The sequence below is a fragment of the Bombina bombina genome, chromosome 5 (assembly GCF_027579735.1).
Source record: "Bombina bombina isolate aBomBom1 chromosome 5, aBomBom1.pri, whole genome shotgun sequence".
NCBI lineage: Eukaryota > Metazoa > Chordata > Amphibia > Anura > Bombinatoridae > Bombina > Bombina bombina.
The window spans coordinates 958,816,781-958,836,746 of record NC_069503.1 but is presented as its reverse complement, the minus strand read 5'-3'; the positions used below and the strand labels follow the sequence as shown (position 1 = coordinate 958,836,746).

At 38.9% G+C, this 19,966-nt stretch overlaps 1 protein-coding gene across 1 annotated transcript in view; it reads right to left on the bottom strand.

The window, feature by feature from the left end:
• Positions 1 to 19,966, bottom strand: part of CHMP4C (charged multivesicular body protein 4C) — a 95,917-nt gene that overhangs the window by 55,318 nt on the left and 20,633 nt on the right. The window contains exon 3 of the mRNA XM_053715163.1: positions 3,268 to 3,382. Within this exon, the coding sequence (XP_053571138.1) occupies positions 3,268 to 3,382 (115 nt within the window). The remainder of the gene's footprint in view (positions 1 to 3,267; positions 3,383 to 19,966) is intronic.

Here is a 19,966-nt window from a genome sequence, read left to right as displayed (position 1 = left end):
AACCAAAATTAACATATTTTGGAAATAAAACAATATTGAAAAATAATATAACAAAAATAAAACTACTGTATGTTACACAGTCAATCCTTTCAACAATATTGGCCAAAAATGGCCTGAATATAGTCTGATCGAGCTTGGACTCCCCTTGCATCATTTAGCTGCATTAGAGCTAAATGATTATCATACTTGGGGACATCCAAGCTCTCCAGATCTATATCAGGCATGTTAATGGGAATGTTGTGTAACATACAGCAGATAAGGAAAATAAAAGACTTTGGAGGGGGCGTACTGAAGAACCCTGCCGTACGTGTCCAAGCATCGGAAACTGCTCTTCAGTACGCCAAAGGTGCGCTCAAGAACCAATCGTGAAACGATGTGGGCCTCGTTGTAGGGCACCTCTTCCACTCTGTTGGGGTTGTTGACGGTTGTGAACAGCCATGGAAGACAAGAATATCCAGAATCACCTGCGTAAAAGAAAGAGAGCATTGATATTAGCAACCTGAATGAAAAAAATCTATAATATAAATATGTGAAAATTTATAAGAAATATTTACCTATTAGGATTCCCCCTGGCATTTGTCCCTCCTGGAAACGATTGTAGATGACAGAATTCCGGAGGACGAAGGAATCTTGTCTAGAACCAGGCAGTCCAGAGCGGATGCTCATAATTCTGTACCTGTCACAGATGACCTGGATATTCAGCGATGGGTTCTACTTCCTGTCCCGGTATGGCTCCTCTCTTCCTCTGGGAGGCTGCACCAATACATGAGTGCAGTCTATGGCCCCCAATACTCTTGGCAACCCAGCTAGATTATAGAACTGGAGCTTGACATCATGCAACTCCTCCGGTGTTTTGGGGAAGTGGACATGATGGACTAGGCATTGGTGCAAGGCATTCAGGACAACCTTCCGATGATGGGAGAAGTTTGCCTGGCTCATACCTATGCCTAGACTTGTCACAGCCTGGAATGATCCAGTTGCCAAAAAATAGAGGACCAATAGTAACTTTACCATCCCAGGGATTGCCCTATTCCTTGCAGTTAGTGGTTCGAGAACGTCCTTGATTTCGACATAGAACCTCTCAATAGAAGCCCTATTGAGTCAAAATCAATGGATCACCTCTCAAACACTGAGAGCATGGAGACCAATCATAGGCAGGAAAACCCTCAGCACCCGCTGGCGTCTTTTTTGACACTCCGCAGCTATCATCACCCGTCTTGCTCTGCGTCTCTGTAATAAAGCAATCTCTAACATGCTCATCAACTCCATTGTAAATTAATCAGGATATGAAGTGTGTGTCGATTGAAACACCTTTTTATAATGCCAAGTTCTCCAGCTGTAAATGATTGCAGTAATTGATTAAATAACTTACATGGCACACATTACATCACAGACAAATTAATGATGGTTTTCTGTATTTATGCGTCATACGAGCACAAAGTGGTTTTTAAAAAAGGTAACGTATGGAAGCACCTCCTAGATGATAAGTTCACCAGCTGAAAAATGTATGGAAGCACCTCCCACATGACAAGTTAAATTGCTGAAAACCAGCTGTGGACGCTTGATATTGACTGATGAAATTAACCGAATTACTTCTTTGACACACAGTACATAACATGGCAGATTCAGTTTTTTTCATGAATCCCTCATTATACGAGCACAAAGTTGTTGTTTTAAAGGTAATATATGTATGAAAGCTCCTCCCAGATGACAAGTTCACCAGCAGTAAATGTATGGAAGCACCTCCCAGATGACAAGTTCACCAGCTGTAAATGCAGGTGTATGCTTGATATTGATTGTTTAATTAACTTAATTACTTATGCCTCACACATGAGTATTTAAATATAGATACATTCATGACTCTGGCTTTCTGTTTTTGGATAGCAGTGTCATGGAGGCTTAAAAAGGTTAGTGATTGATTATGTTGTTTATAGACTCCAATATTAAAGAACAATTGACAAAACATTGACAAACATGACATAAAGAGAATGCAATTTTAAACACATTTGCATGTATTTTTGTATGGAATTGTTTTCATTGTCTTGCTATCCTTTGTGGGAAGTAAAATGCAATTTTAAACACATTTGCATGTATTTTTGTATGGAATTGTTTTCATTGTCTTGCTATCCTTTGTGAGAAGGAAAATGCAATTTTAAACACATTTGCATGTATTTTTGTATGGAATAGTTGTCATTCTCTTGCTATCCTTTGTGGGAAAATATTTGCTGAGTGTATTGAAGATTAATGTGGTGTATTAACATTGCCAAACATGACTTAGAAAGAGAACGTGATTTAAAAGATTTGTATTGGTTTTATTTGTATCAGCGTCTACAAAGTATCACAAACCTTTCTGTGTTTTTTCAGAGTCCCGTTGAATTCTATCCCATTTGCGGCCTCTAAGGTGGCAGTTTGAACGAAAGGTACGCTGCGTCGGAATAAACGCAAGCGTACCTGTTGAATATCTGATAACTTGGTAAGAGGTTCAAATAGAGTCGAATATGAGGGCGAATGATCAGTATTCCGCTCGAATAACACAAGCATCGATCTGTGTCGGACTAATCGCGCAGGAGCGTATATTACATCACACATTTCAACATTTGACTATGTTGATGCTTTGTTAATTACGGCGGATTCAATTTGAGTAAAATTTGATGCAGACTTCCAACGCATTATCAGTTGAAGCTTTAATAAATCGGCCCCTTTATCTTTAATCTACTTACTGTATCCACTTCCCTACTGTTTACAGAGCCTTTACCTTAAATTAATGTATGTTTGCATCTTTCTTATGCTATTCTGCTTAATCCCCTCATTAATTCCTGCAAGTGATTGTAAAATCAACAAATATTGTTCCCAGGTGGTTTGTGGTAACTAAGTAAACATCCTTGGTTATAAAACTTATTCTGGTGAGTTGGACATTTTAGGATGAAATATTTTCCTTTTTTACATAGAGATTTTAATGTGATTTTGTTGGCAGCTGTATACAATTTATAGAACATTATATTCATGTGATTTAGCATATAAAATAAAATGTCCCTTTTAACTACTATATTTCAAACATAACCCTGGATAATTAAAACCATGGTTAATATTTTAAACAGAGTTTAATTTGCATGGAAAATCTATAATGTGAGTATATCCATGACAAACATTACATTAGTATTATTCTTCCTATAGTGGTGGCTGTTGTAAGACAAAAGTATGGTCCCAAAACTCTTAACATCTGCCTCATAACAATATTAATACAACATTTAATATCCAGTTAATTACCTCATCAAATTCTTCGCCAAAACCAACTGGTCGAGAGATAGCTTCTGAGATTTCCTGTGCAACATCCTGCTGTTCATGGATATCGTGCATCAATTCATCAATCTTATCTAAATCCCTGAAAACAGTATCACACATTTTATAATATGAATGTACAAATCATAAATCTGTCCATATACGTTTTCTGAGCTCTATCAAAACATGAATTACCCTATGTTTGCTGTGTTTTTTTTATTGAGTACTAGATGTGAGAGAACTAATTCCATTCAGGGTTCAACAAAATGTATCTAAAAGCCTTTTATTTGATTAAATGAATAGGATTCTTGGCTTTGGAAAACAAACAGCCTGGATTATTATGTTTTGCATTAATACTACAATGTGTCAAGTGCAAATAACTTTCAAAATTAAGAAATAAAGCCTTTGCCTGTAATTGAATAGAACAGATGCACAAATAACAGATTACCACAGTATACAGTGTCACATAATTCAAGCAAAACTAACATTTAATATTGAAAGAAATATATATTTGTCTACAACATACACCATTAAAGTCCATACCTAACATTAGATGCTAGGCATTAAGGATTCAGGAATCTATGGGGGACCATCACTGTTTAGTTGATCAAGCTGTGTCGGCAGGGGCGAGGTCCTGGGTGGATAGTGGACAAGATCATGGGCATCTGGTTGGTTCATTGGTGTGTTTGGTTGGTCTAAGGGCGGGGCTAAGGTAAGTCTGGATATAGGACTATCAAAAAACAGAAGAATGGAGCTCAGAATTAGGGACTGTGGAAGTGATACTTATCAAGGGGTTACTATTAATGGGTTAAATGCTGAGGTTAGTGCTGATGACCGTTGCTGAGTATGAATGATACAGAGTGGGGAATTGCTGATGAGAATTCTTTATCTATTAACAGCTAGTAGCTTTTTCTTGTTATAAAACAGAAGGCAGGTGTCAATACACAAATGTCCATCATGGCTTGTAAAGAGAGTCTTGTATTGTAAGCAGAAAATCCTGTAGCAAGATAATGTATACAAATATTTTATTTTTAACTGTATGCTGTATACATAAAAGGTTGTGTGTAAGCCCCCTAATGTGCTCTGTAAGTGTATATAAACTGTGTGGTTTCAGTACAAGACAGAATCATAATTCTCCCTGGAATCAATTGTATGATGTGTGTCAATAAACTTAACTTTATAAAATATAATATAAACGTATAAAAGTGTATTTTTAAACTTAGAAACAAGACAGTTGGGAGATCTGAAAGTCTTTTTGGATTTTTGTAGATAAATCATTTTATAAGCTTTTCTAAAGCATTGTGATTTACCGTAAAGTGTTGTATACCTAAAGTTATAGGACTATGGGCCAGATTACAAGTGGAGCAGTATTTAAGACTCCTGCTTGCACGCTAACTCCGTTAGAAGTAAGATTTTTGCGTGTGTCGGGTAGCGCTCATATTACAAGTTGAAAGTAAATTGTTTTTGTACAAGCTCTAACCCAATTTGTGCAAAAAGCTAGAATATCAAGATTTTGTTAATGTATTCCCCATAGAAATGATTAGAGCAAAAAAGTGGGAAAAAACTAAAACCCTTCTCTCATGCAAACGCGATTGCATATTCTCAAGTATGCTAGCCGGACATGAAAATATGAATATTTCACATTCCAATGTTCTTCACATAGCAGAATATGTTTATTCATAAATACAAATTTCAACATATATCCGATGGTTATTTTGTAGAATATTTATACCTATATACGGTATATAGATTATTTATAGGTATAGATATATGCAGATAGATTATATATATATATATATTCTATCTATTTATAAATACATAGAACATATTCTGCTGTGTGCAGAACATTGGAATGTGAAATATTGACAGTAAATACACAGTATAACACTTTATTAAATATGAATATTGCATAAATATGCTTTTACATGTTTTGATCTACTTGACTGCAGAGCTCCAATGCACATATATGTCTATATGTGTGTACATATGTATTTATGTGAGAATGTATATATATATATATATATATATACACACACACACATACAATATATATATATATATATATATATATATATATATATATATATATATATACACACACACACACACACATATATACACATATACATACACACACAATCCCACAAAAGTGAGTACACCCCTGATTTTTTTGTAAATGTTTTATTATATTATATCTTTTCATGTGACAACACTGAAGAAATGACACTTTGCTACAATGTAAAGTAGTGAGTGTACAGCCTGTATAAGTGTAAATTTGCAGTCCCCTCAAAATAACTCAACATACAGCCATTAATGTCTAAACCGTTGGCAACAAAAGTGAGCACACCCCGATGTGGAAATGTCCAAATTGGGCCCAAAGTGTCAATATTTTGTGTGGCCACCATTATTTTCCAGCACTGCCTTAACCCTCTTGGGCATGGAGTTCACCAGAGCTTCATAGGTTGCTACTGGAGTCCTCTTCCATTCCTCCATGACAACATTGCGGAGCTGGTGGATGTTAGAGACCTTGAACTCCCCCACATTCCATTTGAGGATGCCCTACAGATGCTCAATAGGGTTTTGGTCTAGAGACATGCTTGGCCAGTCCATCACCTTTACCCTCAGCTTCTTTAGCAAGGCAGTGGTCATCTTGGAGGTGTGTTTAGGGTAGTTATGCTAAAATACTGCCCTGCGGCCCAGTCTCCGAAGGTAGGGGATCATGCTCTGCTTCAGTATGTCACAGTACAATTTGGCATTCATGGTCCTCTCAAGGAACTGTAGCTCCCCAGTGCCAGCAGCACTCATGCAGGCCCAGACCATGACACTCACACCGCCATGCTTGACTGTGGGCAAGACACACTTGTCTTTGCACTCCTCATCTGGTTGTTGCCACACAAGCTTGACACCATCTGAACCAAATAAGTACATCTTGGTCTCATCAGACCACAGGACATGGTTCCAGTAATCTATGTCCTTAGTCTGCTTTTCTTCAGCAAACTGTCTGCAGGCTTTCTTGTGCATCATCTTTAGAAGAGACTTCCTTCTGGGATGACAGCCCTGCAGACCAATTTGATGCAGTGTGCGGCGTATGGTCTGAGCACTGACAGGCTGACCCCCCACCCCTTCAACCTCTGCAGCAATGCTGGCAGCACTCATACATCTATTTCCCAAAGACAACTTCTGGATATGTCGCTGAGCACGTGCACTCAACTTCTTTGGTCGACCATGGTGAGGTCTGTTCTGAGTGGAACCTGTCCTGTGAAACCGCTGTATGGTCTTGCCCACCGTGCTGCAGCTCAGTTTCAAGGTCTTGGCAAGTTTATTTTAGCCTAGGCCATCTTTATGTAGAGCAACAATTATTTTTGTTCAGATCCTCAGAGAGTTCTTTGCCATGAGGTGCCATGTTGAACTTCCAGTGACCAGTATGAGCAAAAACACCAAATTTTGAACGAGTCACATGACACCAGGGAGGAATAATGGCTAATTGGGCCCAATTTGGACTTTTCCACTTAGAGGTGTACTCAGTGGCGTCACTAGGGTTGGTGTCACCCGGTGCGGTAAGTCATGGTGTCACCCCCCCCCCCCCCCAGAAAGCAGACACACACAAAAACACAGGCAAACACACATACAAACACTCAGACACACTTAAACACATACTCAGATGCACACACAAACACTCGGAAACACACTCAGACAGACACACAAAAACACACACACAAAAACACTGAGACACACACACACAAAAGCACTGAGACACACACACACACAAAAACTCAGACACACACATACAAAATATGTAAACTGCACTGCATTAATTATAAAGCTCATGCCTAGAGCTGCTCCCTGGCTCAGCAGAGCATCAAATGAAAGATAAACAGAGCACTCTAAAATAATCACTGAAGAAAAGGTTTAGGCACGCAAACTATGAAAATTCTGCTCTCTGACTCTGTTCCAAGTCTGTCAGTGCACAGCCCTGGGCCGCATGTCACTGAGCAGTGAGCACAGATAGGCAGGCAGGTTTAGGCTAGCAGCGCAACTTTGCAAGCCCCACGGCACACCCACAACATTCATAGTGAAATTGGGCAGGGGAGGAGCAAAGTACAAACAAGCAAAAGCAGCCGGGAAAACTATTTGTTGAAATTGCAGCACTGGCTCAAGGGGCAAAAAAAATTGTGTGTCTACAACTTCCCCAGTCCCACTAATGTTCACAAATGTCAGCCTCAAATAAAATAATCTATGCATCTCAACATTGTATTTCTTTGAATTTCAATAAAATTTAAAATTTAAAAAAAAAAAAAAAAATTTTTTTTTTTTTTGGTGTCACCCACTGGAGGGTGTCACCCGGGTGCGGCCCGCCCCCCCCGCCCCCCCCTAGTGACGCCACTGGGTGTACTCACTTTTGTTGCCAACGGTTTAAACATTAATAGCTGTGTATTGAGTTATTTTGTGGGGACAGCAAATTTACACTGTTATACATGCTGTACACTCACTACTTTATACAAGTGTAATTTCTTCACATGAAAAGATATAATAAAATATTTACAAAAATGTGAGGGGTGTACTCACTTTTGTGGGATACTATATATATATATATATATATATATATATATATATATATATATATATATATATATATATATATATATATATATATAAATAAATAAATAATATCTGTAAATAAAATATATAAATATGTACACATATATAAACAGATGGTGTTATTTTAAGTTTAACTGTACTTTTTAAATGTTTTTTGATGTGTTTTTTGAAACAGTTAACCAGAGCTCTTGGGCACACGCTATCCCAGTGTGTGTTAACTTCAATTGCGCTCAAGTGATCGCGTTTAATTTCAACTAAGCTGCTGTTTGAGATACAACACCTGTATGTCTTCTAACTTTAGCAAAGCTAAAATATAAAAGTGTTCCATTAACTTTAGACTATAATTTCCAATATAACTGCTAATCTATCAGTTCATGTATTACATTTTGCAAATTTTAATTATCTACTGACGATTTGTATTAAACTTTTAATTATACTCTATTTAAATGCAGACATTTTTAGTAACGTTCATGGTCTTTTAATCAGCACTGCACATCTAAAATGTCCAGCATCTGCCTAGAACTCTACACTACAGCCCTCCACCCCGAACTAGGCAACACAAAAAAGCAGAAACTCCATAATCATTTTAAGGAGTGTTTTGTGTTCCACTTTAAAAGGGACAGGAAAGTGAAAATTAAACTTGCCTGATTCTTTTGGTATCCCTTGTTGAAAAATAATATGCACTTATTCTACACTAGTGGGAGCTAGCTGCCGATTGTTGCCTGAACACATTTGTCTCTTGTGAATGGCTAACTAGATGTGTTCAGCTGCCAATAGTGCAATGCTGTTCCTTCAGCAAATGATAACAAGATAATGAAGCAAATTTAATCAATTAAGTAAATTGGAAAAAAAAATGAAATTGTATGTTCTATCCAAATCATGAAAGAACTCTTTTAGGTTTCCTGTCCCTTTAATCAGCACTGAGCAGTTGTGTGTAACTTACAAACTATAATTTAAAGTTAGAAAATTTAAAATGCAAGTTCAAACCAGGATACAAAGTATAAAAGAATGTTTGAAATAAAGGCTTGAGCGGTAAGATGGCAGTAAATTAAACATGAGATGAGCCAGAAATGTAAATGCATAAACATTCACAAAAAATATCTACATATATGGTGTGTATGAAAGCATATGGCAATTCATTATTGGGAATCTTATTAGAATCTATCAAGTGTTAATCCCTTGTCATGAACAGAAAACAGGATAGCAAAGCAGGGGCAAAAATAAAAAGCAGATTTAAGTAATAACCATGAAATAGGACTGGTAATAGCCAACACATTCTGGCTTGGACACCACTTAATCCCTTGGCAAACAGAGAGGCCTGAAACTCATTGCAATATCAATGAGTTAACAAGACTTTGCAACTGTTGCTTACATTGAATATTTCCATTTGCTATCTCCCAATAGTGCCATATTTCTATCACTAATACAAACAAAAGGTATAGACCAGCACTATTCCAGGTAAATGTACATAATTCACATCAGAATGGGTGCTAGCTTTCAGAGCATTCTCATTGCTCCGTAATATATCAAAAGTAGAAAATAAAGCTGCACTCTCCAGTCTTTGGAAGTGAAACACTTTATTCAACAGAAAGCAACATTTTGGGGCACCTACCCCTTTGTGAAGCTAAAAACAGAGCGTACAATCCATACGTATTGTACATGATCCAATCTAATCCCTACTAATGGGAGGGGTTACAGAATATCACACTTAGCATACTCTTACATCACAATAAAACCTTTATCTTCCTATCTAGGATATTGAATGGGCCAAAAGGTAGCAAAAGAATATGGCAATATTATCACTACATAACACACAATTATAAATATATATTATACATATAAATAAATATATGGAGAGAAACCCATCATAGGTTTTAAATCAAGGGGTATAAATTAAAATCCTATTCCTACCCTTAGGGTGCATGGCATCTAATTTCCAGATACACTTGCTGTCTGCTGAATAAAGTTTTTCACTTCCTATGACTGGGGAGTGCAGCTTTATTTTCTAATTTCATATTTTTAACACTATTATGCAGCAACACTTCACATCCTTCTGACAATTTGAGTTACAGCTTTGTGTCTACAACATTTCAAGAGTAGAGATGAACTAATTAATAATAATAGTAAATAAAACAATAGTGCAGAACTAGTAAATATGTTAGAATCTAAAATAAGAGGTCTAATTTAATATTGCTAAGTTACTTTAAAAAGTGCCATAAAACTAGTTATAAATTGTACATTACGTTTGAATCTGCTGGCTTTGCAGTAACTGCTGGCACAGTTTTAGTTGAAGAGAGAAAGAGATTGGGGGAAAAAGGAAAGAAGGAGATAGATTGATGAAGGGAAAAAAAAAAAAAAAGGAGGGAGAGGAAGAAATAAGCAGTGTGCACAGATGGGTCAAAGTCTGCTGAGAAGAATAGGACAGAGGTTAGAGTATAACTTGAGAAATACTAAAAGCCAAAAGAGCCATGGCTACTACATTTTACCTCATGGCACATAACCAACTCCTCAATATTCTGGCCCCTATGTTTCATATTAACTTGTTAAACCCTATATTAAAGAGTGATATATGTGGAATGTGAAACTAAATGGCAACAAGTGGAAGATCTGTTTATCACATAAGTGCCTTTCTACATAACCTTTTTAATAAAGACATCATATTTCATATCTAGTAAATAAATTACAATTCTAATTAACACTTGTTAGGCCTTTTGCATTGGACTTCCACATCTGCAAACTAATGGCATCACCAATAAAATAGTTTTCTCTGGAACTTCCGGTGGGCGGAGCAACAGATCAGCAGCATAGAGAAAGAGCTCCGTGTAGTGTGATCTGCAAAAAACCTTAAATTGCTGCTGATCACGCTTCCCCACACGCCATCCTTGTTGGGAAGCTTGCTGGACATCAGCCCAACTGGATTTTAGTGTGAAGGGCCGAGTATCGCCCTTGCCCCCGGAAGGGAAATTTAAAGTGCGCACCGGAGCGCATATCACGGGCGCCCTCTTGGACTGAGGCCCCTTTGCATCAGCGCCTGTAACGGCTCACCCGGAGCTGAAAAGCAGCCATCCCCGCCATCGAAATTCGAATAATGGAGGGTGAGTCGGCACAGACCGCAGGACTGGCCAATTACTATAATCAGCCCACATCAGGTCAGAGACAAAGAGAGAGGGGGGGAAAAGGAGTGCATACGCAGAAGGGAAATACACAGAGGAAACCTGTGATCATATAACCCTAACACACAGGCCTAATACCCTGCATCTTCACACAGAGTACTTGGGAATCTCTTAATTAACCCCTTACATAGCAAACGATTCACTCTTCGTGTCAGAAGCATCACAATAATACGGAGACAAATATTTAAAAGCTTTATGTGCTTTCAAGCTGACTGTTTTGCTTTGGATCTGCTGCCCTTGTTTTGATAAGCAGACACACATATTAAATAAACAAGGCAGAGGGGAGAAGAGTGGAACCTTTGACTTCTAGCATTTCTATCCTCATATGTAACAACCATCAATGTTAATAATTGGAATCTAACCACGCAGACACTCAGTCTGTGTTACATAAAGCTGAAGATTCATTTCTCAAAAATATAGACACACAATAAAGTAAAAGGAAAGCTGCAGTTTCTAAAACAGGTTTATTATTATAGTCTCAGCACCTTCTATACCTCACATGAAGGTTGATAAATACTTCAAACCTCTCCCTAACACACTAGAGGGCAAGATGACCTCAAAGTCAAAACAAACTGACAGGAGGCAGCGACACGCTACAGAAACACAGATTGAAAACCCCCCATCCCCAAGCTCCTCTCATTTAACGATTAGTGAATCAGCAAACCTCCTGCAAAAATTAAAATCATTTTTCCTGCTTAAGATGGAATCCCTTCAAGCAGGTATGGACACCCTAACTAGTGAGGTGCGCCAATTTTCTACAAGGATGAATCAGGCGGAACAGAGGATCTCAGACATGGAAGATCGCCAAAATAATACTTCTACCTCCCTCAGACAACTGCTACGTCAGAATCAGGCGTTACAGGATAAGGTAGATGACCTTGAGAACCGTAGCAGGCGAAATAACCTCCGCATAATTGGAATCCCAGAGAGCATCAAGAACAAAGACCTACTGGAGTTCACAGCCCTAACATTTCCTAAGCTCTTAGGCATTGATCCGGACCGTCTCCCACTAGACGTGGAAAGAGCCCACCGTATTGGTCCAGACAATGGCCTCTCCACTACTACAGCCGACAGACCTCGTCAGGTCATATTTAAATGCCTAAACTACCAAGAAAAACTCACTTTGCTGAGGGCCTATAGGTCACACAACGCAGATGTTCTCTTTGAAGGGAAAAAACTCCTGCTGTTTCAGGACTTCTCAGCAGAAGTAACCAAAATGCGCAAAGAATTTGCCCCCTATTGCTCTCAATTATACGAGGAAGGCAGACAAGTAGCGCTCCTCTATCCCGCCAAACTCAGATTGCAGACCCCCAGGGGTGCCAAGTTCTTCCACTCCCCTAAAGAACTGAAAGCCTTTCTAGAAGCGGAAAAACAACAAGCTGACCCATAGAATTGGTATGTTCAACATCACTGTAAGACTTTCTAAGATGATGGGTTTTGGACACACGTGTCGCCTGACACAGGAGGCTTTAATAGCCAAAGACCCCCTCATCGCTGATGTGGCTACCCCTTGGAAAGCCATTCTTCAGGACACTGAATGGGCGCAGGAGTGGCCCTTGTTAAGAGCTATCCTCTACACTCCTGAGGCTTCTGCCTCACTGGAAAACAAGTTATTCCAGGCTGTTTATTGTACCTCTCTTGTATATTTTTTCTACATTTTTTAGTCTTTTATACATTGTTTATATGCTCGGCTTAGTTAACATCAAGGCGTGTTCTCTAACCCTCAGTTGTCATGCAATGATCAACCCCCATAATATGCCACATCAATACCGCCCCTTGCTTATAAGTCCCAAAATTACTGTATGTCTTAACCTCTTTTTCTTTCCTCTAGCAGAATACTTAGTGGCTGTGCTCAGCGGATGGGCTGACTGCAAACAGACATTTAATATGGCGCAAGCTTGCCCATTAGACAGATTCTCCGACCCAGCCTACTCCACTACAAAGCAAGGACCACACCCCAAACACATAAAAGAAACATGAATTGTATCTACGTTCAGAGATGGACTGGGACTACATGATCTTTGGAGATCTCAACACCCAGACCACAGGGATTATACTTGGGTCTCGAAGACACATCACACTTTCTCACGCATTGACTACTTCCTCAGATCCCCTCAACTCGCTCCCACCATACTAGACACCTCTATTCTTCCGATCACAATATCAGATCACGCTCCCATAAAATTAACGTTGCAACCGTTCAGAATACCACACTCCCAAAAGACTTGGAGGTTCCCCTCATATTTATATACCAATGCAGATTTTCGACAGCACTTGAAGGCCTTTTGGCTAGAATATACCTTTGATAATGACCGACATAGAGCCAACCCTGACTTATTGTGGCATGCTTCCAAGGCAGTTATCAGGGGAAAGATCACAGCTTATACAACACACCATTCTAGGTCACAAACAAAAACCACCACACAACTCCTTTCTAACTTGACTAAAACTTACAATACCTACTTAACTAGTCCTACGGATCAGAATCGCCAGAACTATTACTATGCTAAGAAAGAAAGGGACACACATTTGCAAATCCTAGACCATAAGTTTAACATACACCGGCAGGGTAGGTTTTACCGGCATGGCAACAAGGCTGGTAGACTTTTAGCAAATTTGGTGAGACTTCACACACCCAAATCTATTATAACTGCAATTAAATCAGGAGCACACCTTAAGACGGACACTAAAGATATAATGAAGGAATTCACAACTTATTACAAATCCCTATACACTAGCCAAAACATAAAGGAAGACGACAAGCACACATTTGGAGCAATGTTATAATACCTCAATTATCTGAAGCTCAGAGGGATAGTCTCAACTCCCCCATACATGTGCAGGAAGTGTTAGGAGCCATTGGTAACTCAAAGATAGGAAAAGCCGCAGGTCCAGACTCTCCCTATTGAGTACTATAAGATTCTTAGCACTGATATAGCCCCAGTACTAGCCTCCACCTATACTAGCTACCTACTGGGAAAATCTACTCAGGATGCAAGATTTACTGATGCTAACATTTGCATTCTCCCAAAGCCGAATAGAGACCATACATAACCCTCCTCATATAGACTGATTTCACTGCTTAACAGTGATTACAAGTTATATACCAAAATTCTGGCGGACAGACTGGCGGAAATACTGCCGGACCTGGTGCACCCGGACCAGACCGGCTTCATTAAACACCGAACCTCAGTAATCAACATTAGGAAGACACTTGCTGTCATATCCCATTACTGCAACCCATATTATACAGACCACCAGAAACACAATGTAGATGCATGCCTTCTCGCCATCGACGCCGAAAAGGCGTTCGATAGAATAGAGTGGGACCACCTTTATACCTCTCTAGAAAAGTTTGGCATATCTGGGAACTTCCTTAATGCACTCCAACAATTATATATATCACCCTCAGCTTCTATAATTATTAATGGTCAGATATCCCCCTCATTCCTCCTGGAAAGAGGAACCAGGCAAGGGTGTCCCCTATCTCCGTTGCTCTTCAATTTGGCAATACCTCTAGCATGCTATATTCACCAGCACAGTGAGGGCCTAAAAATTCATAGGCAGAATAAATATTTATCTTTGTACGCTGACGACCTCCTGTTATATGTCTCCAACCCACATACTAACATACCCAAACTACTACACATTTTAGACAAATTCAGTGCTGTTTCCGGATACAAAATCAACATAGATCAATCCGAACTAACATGGTTGCGCAACACAAAAAAAAAAAAAACCCAACTGTAGGGCACCGACTTGAAAGTTACTACGGGAATATTCACATATTTAGGGATACACCTACACACTGACACAAGCAAACTGTACCACCTAAATATAGGTAAAACTCTAACCCATATTCAGAATCAGGTGAAAGGTTGGAGAAACTTGCCATTATCTCTCACGGGTAGAATTCAACTCTTGAAAATGATTATTTTACCAAAACTGCTTTATCCCCTACAGATGCTCCCTCTCTTGCTGACTAAGCGAGACCTCAATACCCTGACGGCCCTGTTCGGTAAATTTGTCTGGCAACATAGGAAACCCGAGAATTAATAGGCTCCATCTAACAATGCCAGTCAATTCTGGTGGACTCAGTCTTCCCAACCTTAGGTGGTATAACTGGGCATCTTTGACCAAGGTAGTTGTGGGGTGGTTGACCCAATCGGATTATTTCTCCCCCTCAGTGGAGCGGGAACTTTTGGCACCCATACACCCGGCTTTCTTGCCGCACACACAGTTGGCCACACTCCCTCAACACATAAAACAAAACATACTATTCAGAGATCCGTTGAGAGCTTGGGCAAAGCTTTGCAAAACATGGGGGATGGAGTTTACATTTAGCAAATACCTGCCGCTCCAAGGAAACCCCAATTTTATCCCAGGATATACTACAGCTGTTTTTAAACATTGAGAACGCCAGGGATTGACTATGGTAGCACAATTGATTAACCCTACGACACAGCAGGTGCTCCCCTTCTCTGACCTTCAAACACAGTACACCCTCCCTGCCACACATAGATTTGCTTATTTCCAAAGTAGGCACTATGTACAAAACCTCCTGACTGAGGGATTAGCTTCACTGGACATAACCAAGATTGTCACTCTTTGTAGCCTAGCCTCTCAGGGAAAAACACTCCATCTCTCCCATCTATAAGCTAATAGTCACATATCACGAATCACAAACAATGCACAACGTCATTGCTAAATGGCAAGGACAGAGGATCCCTAAGGTCACAAAAGAACACATCATACATAGTATATCAGCAGTCAGAGCAGCCACTATGTCCGCGGGTCTGCGAGAAACGCAAATAAAATTTTTACACCAAGCATACATAACACCTAGAATCCGATCCAAATGGGTTCAGGACGCAGTAAACGAATGCTCTAAGTGCTCGGCCCCTACTCCTGACTTGATACGCCTGGTCTGAGACTGCCCTAAGATGCAGAGGTTTTGGGACAAGGTCAGATTCTGGTTGTCAAAAATACTGACAACTGACATAACATTAACTGCAGCTAACATACTCTTCTTTCAAGAAATCTCCCTACCTCTTAACCACCAAAAGTTCTTTAACATAGTAGTGTTGATGGCTAGGAAACTAATCCTACAATACTGGGCCAAGAATAGGGAACCCCCTTTCAAAAAACTAACCCACGCACTATACCAGCAGTTCCTGGCAGAACATGCAGACACACAAAGTAACCGCGGCATTAGAATTAAGTCATTCATGAACAAGTGGGACCCATACATACTGTACTTGCCGGGGGGACTAAGGAAAAAATTATTACGACCCTTTCAACACTCTGTGTTCATGCTAAATGAAAACTTACGTGGACGCTGGTGCATACCGGAGTCTGACTCCGACTCTTAACCGACCATGACTGACTTAGAGGGACCATTAACTAAGCAAAGAGAACCGTGGATTGAGATCACAGCCATCCGCCGAAGCAGAAGCTTGAACACAATTGCATTTATATAGCAAAGGTACTTATATTGTTTTATGTTAACTGTTGGCACCACTGTATCTAATTATACGATTGACCAAGGTCTCTCTACATTACCGACCTATATAGAGGGCCTGAACACGCACAAACACATCTGGCACAAGACAATACTTACATACGTGTTAATGAAGAATTCACTACTGTGCGGACATTGCCCCAGAGTAAATTTCTAATGCACCCCGATTTGTATGACACAACGTCCCTAGCCTTATTGATGCTGGTTGCCATTGCTTATTTGTTGTTCTGTTTTTTGTTGTTTTGTTTTGTTTTGTTTATTTAAATGTTTTAAGTATATATGGGGCTTGGCCGCTTCACATGGCTTAAGAAAAGACTTTATGAACTAGAAACAGACTCCACCACGTTGAAAGGACTATACTATACACTGTTATGCCTTATGATGATTGTTATTGTGTAATACTATGTGGTGCTGTTCAAGTTCCCCTAAGAAAAATTTCAAAAATAAAGTTATTAAAAAAAAAAAAAAAAATATATATATATATATATATATATATATATATATATATATATATATATATATATATATATATATATATATATTTCTCTATTATGTCATTGTTCCTCTTTTCTTCACCCTTTGGGTTTTTTCTGATTAATAAACCTATAGAGATCATTCATAGATAACACTTTTTTTTTTTTAATCAAAACTATTCTCTTCTATAAAATAACCAGCATTTTCAGACCTTATTACCACACAATGCAGAGCAAGACAGCACATTCTGTTTTCTTTAATAAAACCATATTAAAGGGATACTGAACCCAAATGGTTTCTTTCATGATTCAGATAGAGCATGCAATTTTAAGCAATTTTCTGATTTACTCCTATTATTATTTTTTTCTTTGTTCTCTTGCTATCTTTATTTGAAAAATAAGGCATCTAAGCGAAGTAGCCAGACAATTTTTGGTTCAGTTCACTGGACAGCACTTGTTTATTGGAGGGTGAATGAATCCACCAATCAGCAAGAACAAACCAGGTTGTTCACCAAAAATGGGCTTACATTCTTGCTTTTCAAATAAAAATACCAAGAGAATGAAAAAAATTTGATTATAGGAGTAAATTAGAAAGTTGCTTAAAATTGCATGCTCTATCTGAATCACAAAAGAAAAAAAAAAATTGGGTTCAGTGTCCTTTTAATCAAACCCTTTAAAAAGGTTCCTCAGAATGTCTCTGGAGTTGATGACAAACTCAAGAAGCCCTTTTTCACTAAGCCTTTCATGGATAACACAACTGGGCTCTTTAAATCAACCTGCACCATAATTTATCTGCACTCTGTCCTCTAACTCCAAATAACGTTTAAACACTTCTGTCAGCTCAGCCCTTTTATACCTACTTCAAATATGAGTTTCACTACCAAAGTCAATGCTTACCACTTTAAAAATTGCCAGGAACATTAATATAAAAAAAATACCAATAATAAATAACTAACATTCATGTTCAGTGCAGAGATATGAGCCTGGTTAGATTATATCAGATTAAGGACTAGATTACAAGTGGAGTGCTATTTATCGTTCCTGCACTAACTGCGCTTGACTTTGGCTTTTTGCCAAGGTAAGGTTAGTAATATAACATATTTATACAACACAAGAACAATGGCACTACACAGGCTTTCCCTTTTGTTTTAGATAGTACAATATTATGTGGTGTATCCACTAATCATCAATGTTAACCAAAGGGAATGGTATCCACTAAGCATCAATGTTAACCAAAGGGAATGGTATCCACTAATCATCAATGTTAACCAAAGGGAATGGTATCCACTAATCATCAATGTTAACCAAAGGGAATGGTGCTAGTGCATAAAATGTAAATTGAACACAAAGTAGAATATAGCCAAAGACCAGCGAAAATCTACTGGAAAGTATGCACATAAAGCACTCTGGGCCCTGACTAATGGGCAGTTTTTAAGGTGCAAGGATTTTTTAAAATGTAACTTATTAATTTATGAACTTAAAATAAGTGTAACACACAATTAAAAACGACACAGACACTCCCTAGTGTGATAGTGTTCCATATCACACTAGGGAGTGTCTGTCGTTTTTAATTGTGTGTTACTTATTCTAAGTTCATAAATTAATAAAAGTTACATTTTAAAAAATCCTTGCACTTCAAAAACTGCCCATTACTCAGGGCCCAGAGTGCTTTATGTTTAGGAGAGGCTTCCTTCGTGGATGACACCCATGCATGCCATTCCTCTGCAGCGTACTGTGTCATGGGAAAAAAATCACCCCTGTTTGGCTTTCTACTTCTTTAGCTAACTGCCGTTAACTTGCATGGTGATTTTCTTTAATCCTTCTCATCAGAAGACGCTCCTGCCAAGGTGTTAACTTCTGTGGATGGCTCTGTGAGATGGTTGCAGTTCCATCTTTGTTACATTTTTGTATCACTTTTGCTACAGTTTTCTGACTGATAAGTAAAGCTTTGCTGATCTTGACATGGGAATGGGTTTTCTTTGGTAAGTAACGCCCTTTTATAATCAACTGTCTGCTGGACACCTGTTTGATAAATAGACTCACCTGTAGTTGAATTCTTATTAATTAGGAATTTGTCAGACATTTAGCTTTGCTCCTATGATTTTCATTGGGGTGTATTCATTTTTGAAACATGGTCTTAAATGAATTTGTTAGGAAAAATACTTTGTTGTGGGTGCAAATTAACAAATCTTGGTTGCAATCAATGGCTCGCATTTGTGGGAGTATTTTGTAGTATAGTGTCCCATAGAATATTTTGTTTCTGAAAAGAAAGTAAAGGTTTTCTGACAAATCTGTTGGGGTGTAATTTATGCTGAGCACTTTATAATATATATATATATATATATATATATATATATATATATATATATATATATATATATATACACATACATACATACATACACACACAGATTCCCCTAGGAGAAGAACATTGGAATGTTAAATATTTACAGTACAAACACAGTTAAACACTTTATTACATACTAGTCCTTAAGCCTGTGTACACGGGCCATTTTTTGCAGTACAGTGGTCCCACCCCTTGCTCTCTCTCTATCCCCCCTCTCTTTTACTTTCTCTCTCTCCCCCCTCTTTTGCGCTCTCTCTCCCTCCTCTCTTTTGCTCTCTCTTTCCCCCCCCCGCTCTTTCGGTCTCTCCCCCCTCTCTTTCGCTCTCTCTCCCACCTCTCTTTTGCTCTCTCCCACCCTCTCTCCCCCCCTCTCTTTTGCTCTCTCTCCCCCCCTCTCTTTTGCCGTCTCTCTCCCTCCTCTATTTTGCCGTCTCTCTCTCCCTCTCTCTATCCCCCCTCTTCTGCTCTATCCTTCTGCTCTCTCTGTCTCTCGACATCTGGCCCCGCCCACGTCGCATCCGCCCGGCCATACCCACACTCACTACTCCACCACAGTGACACCAGGTCAGTTGGA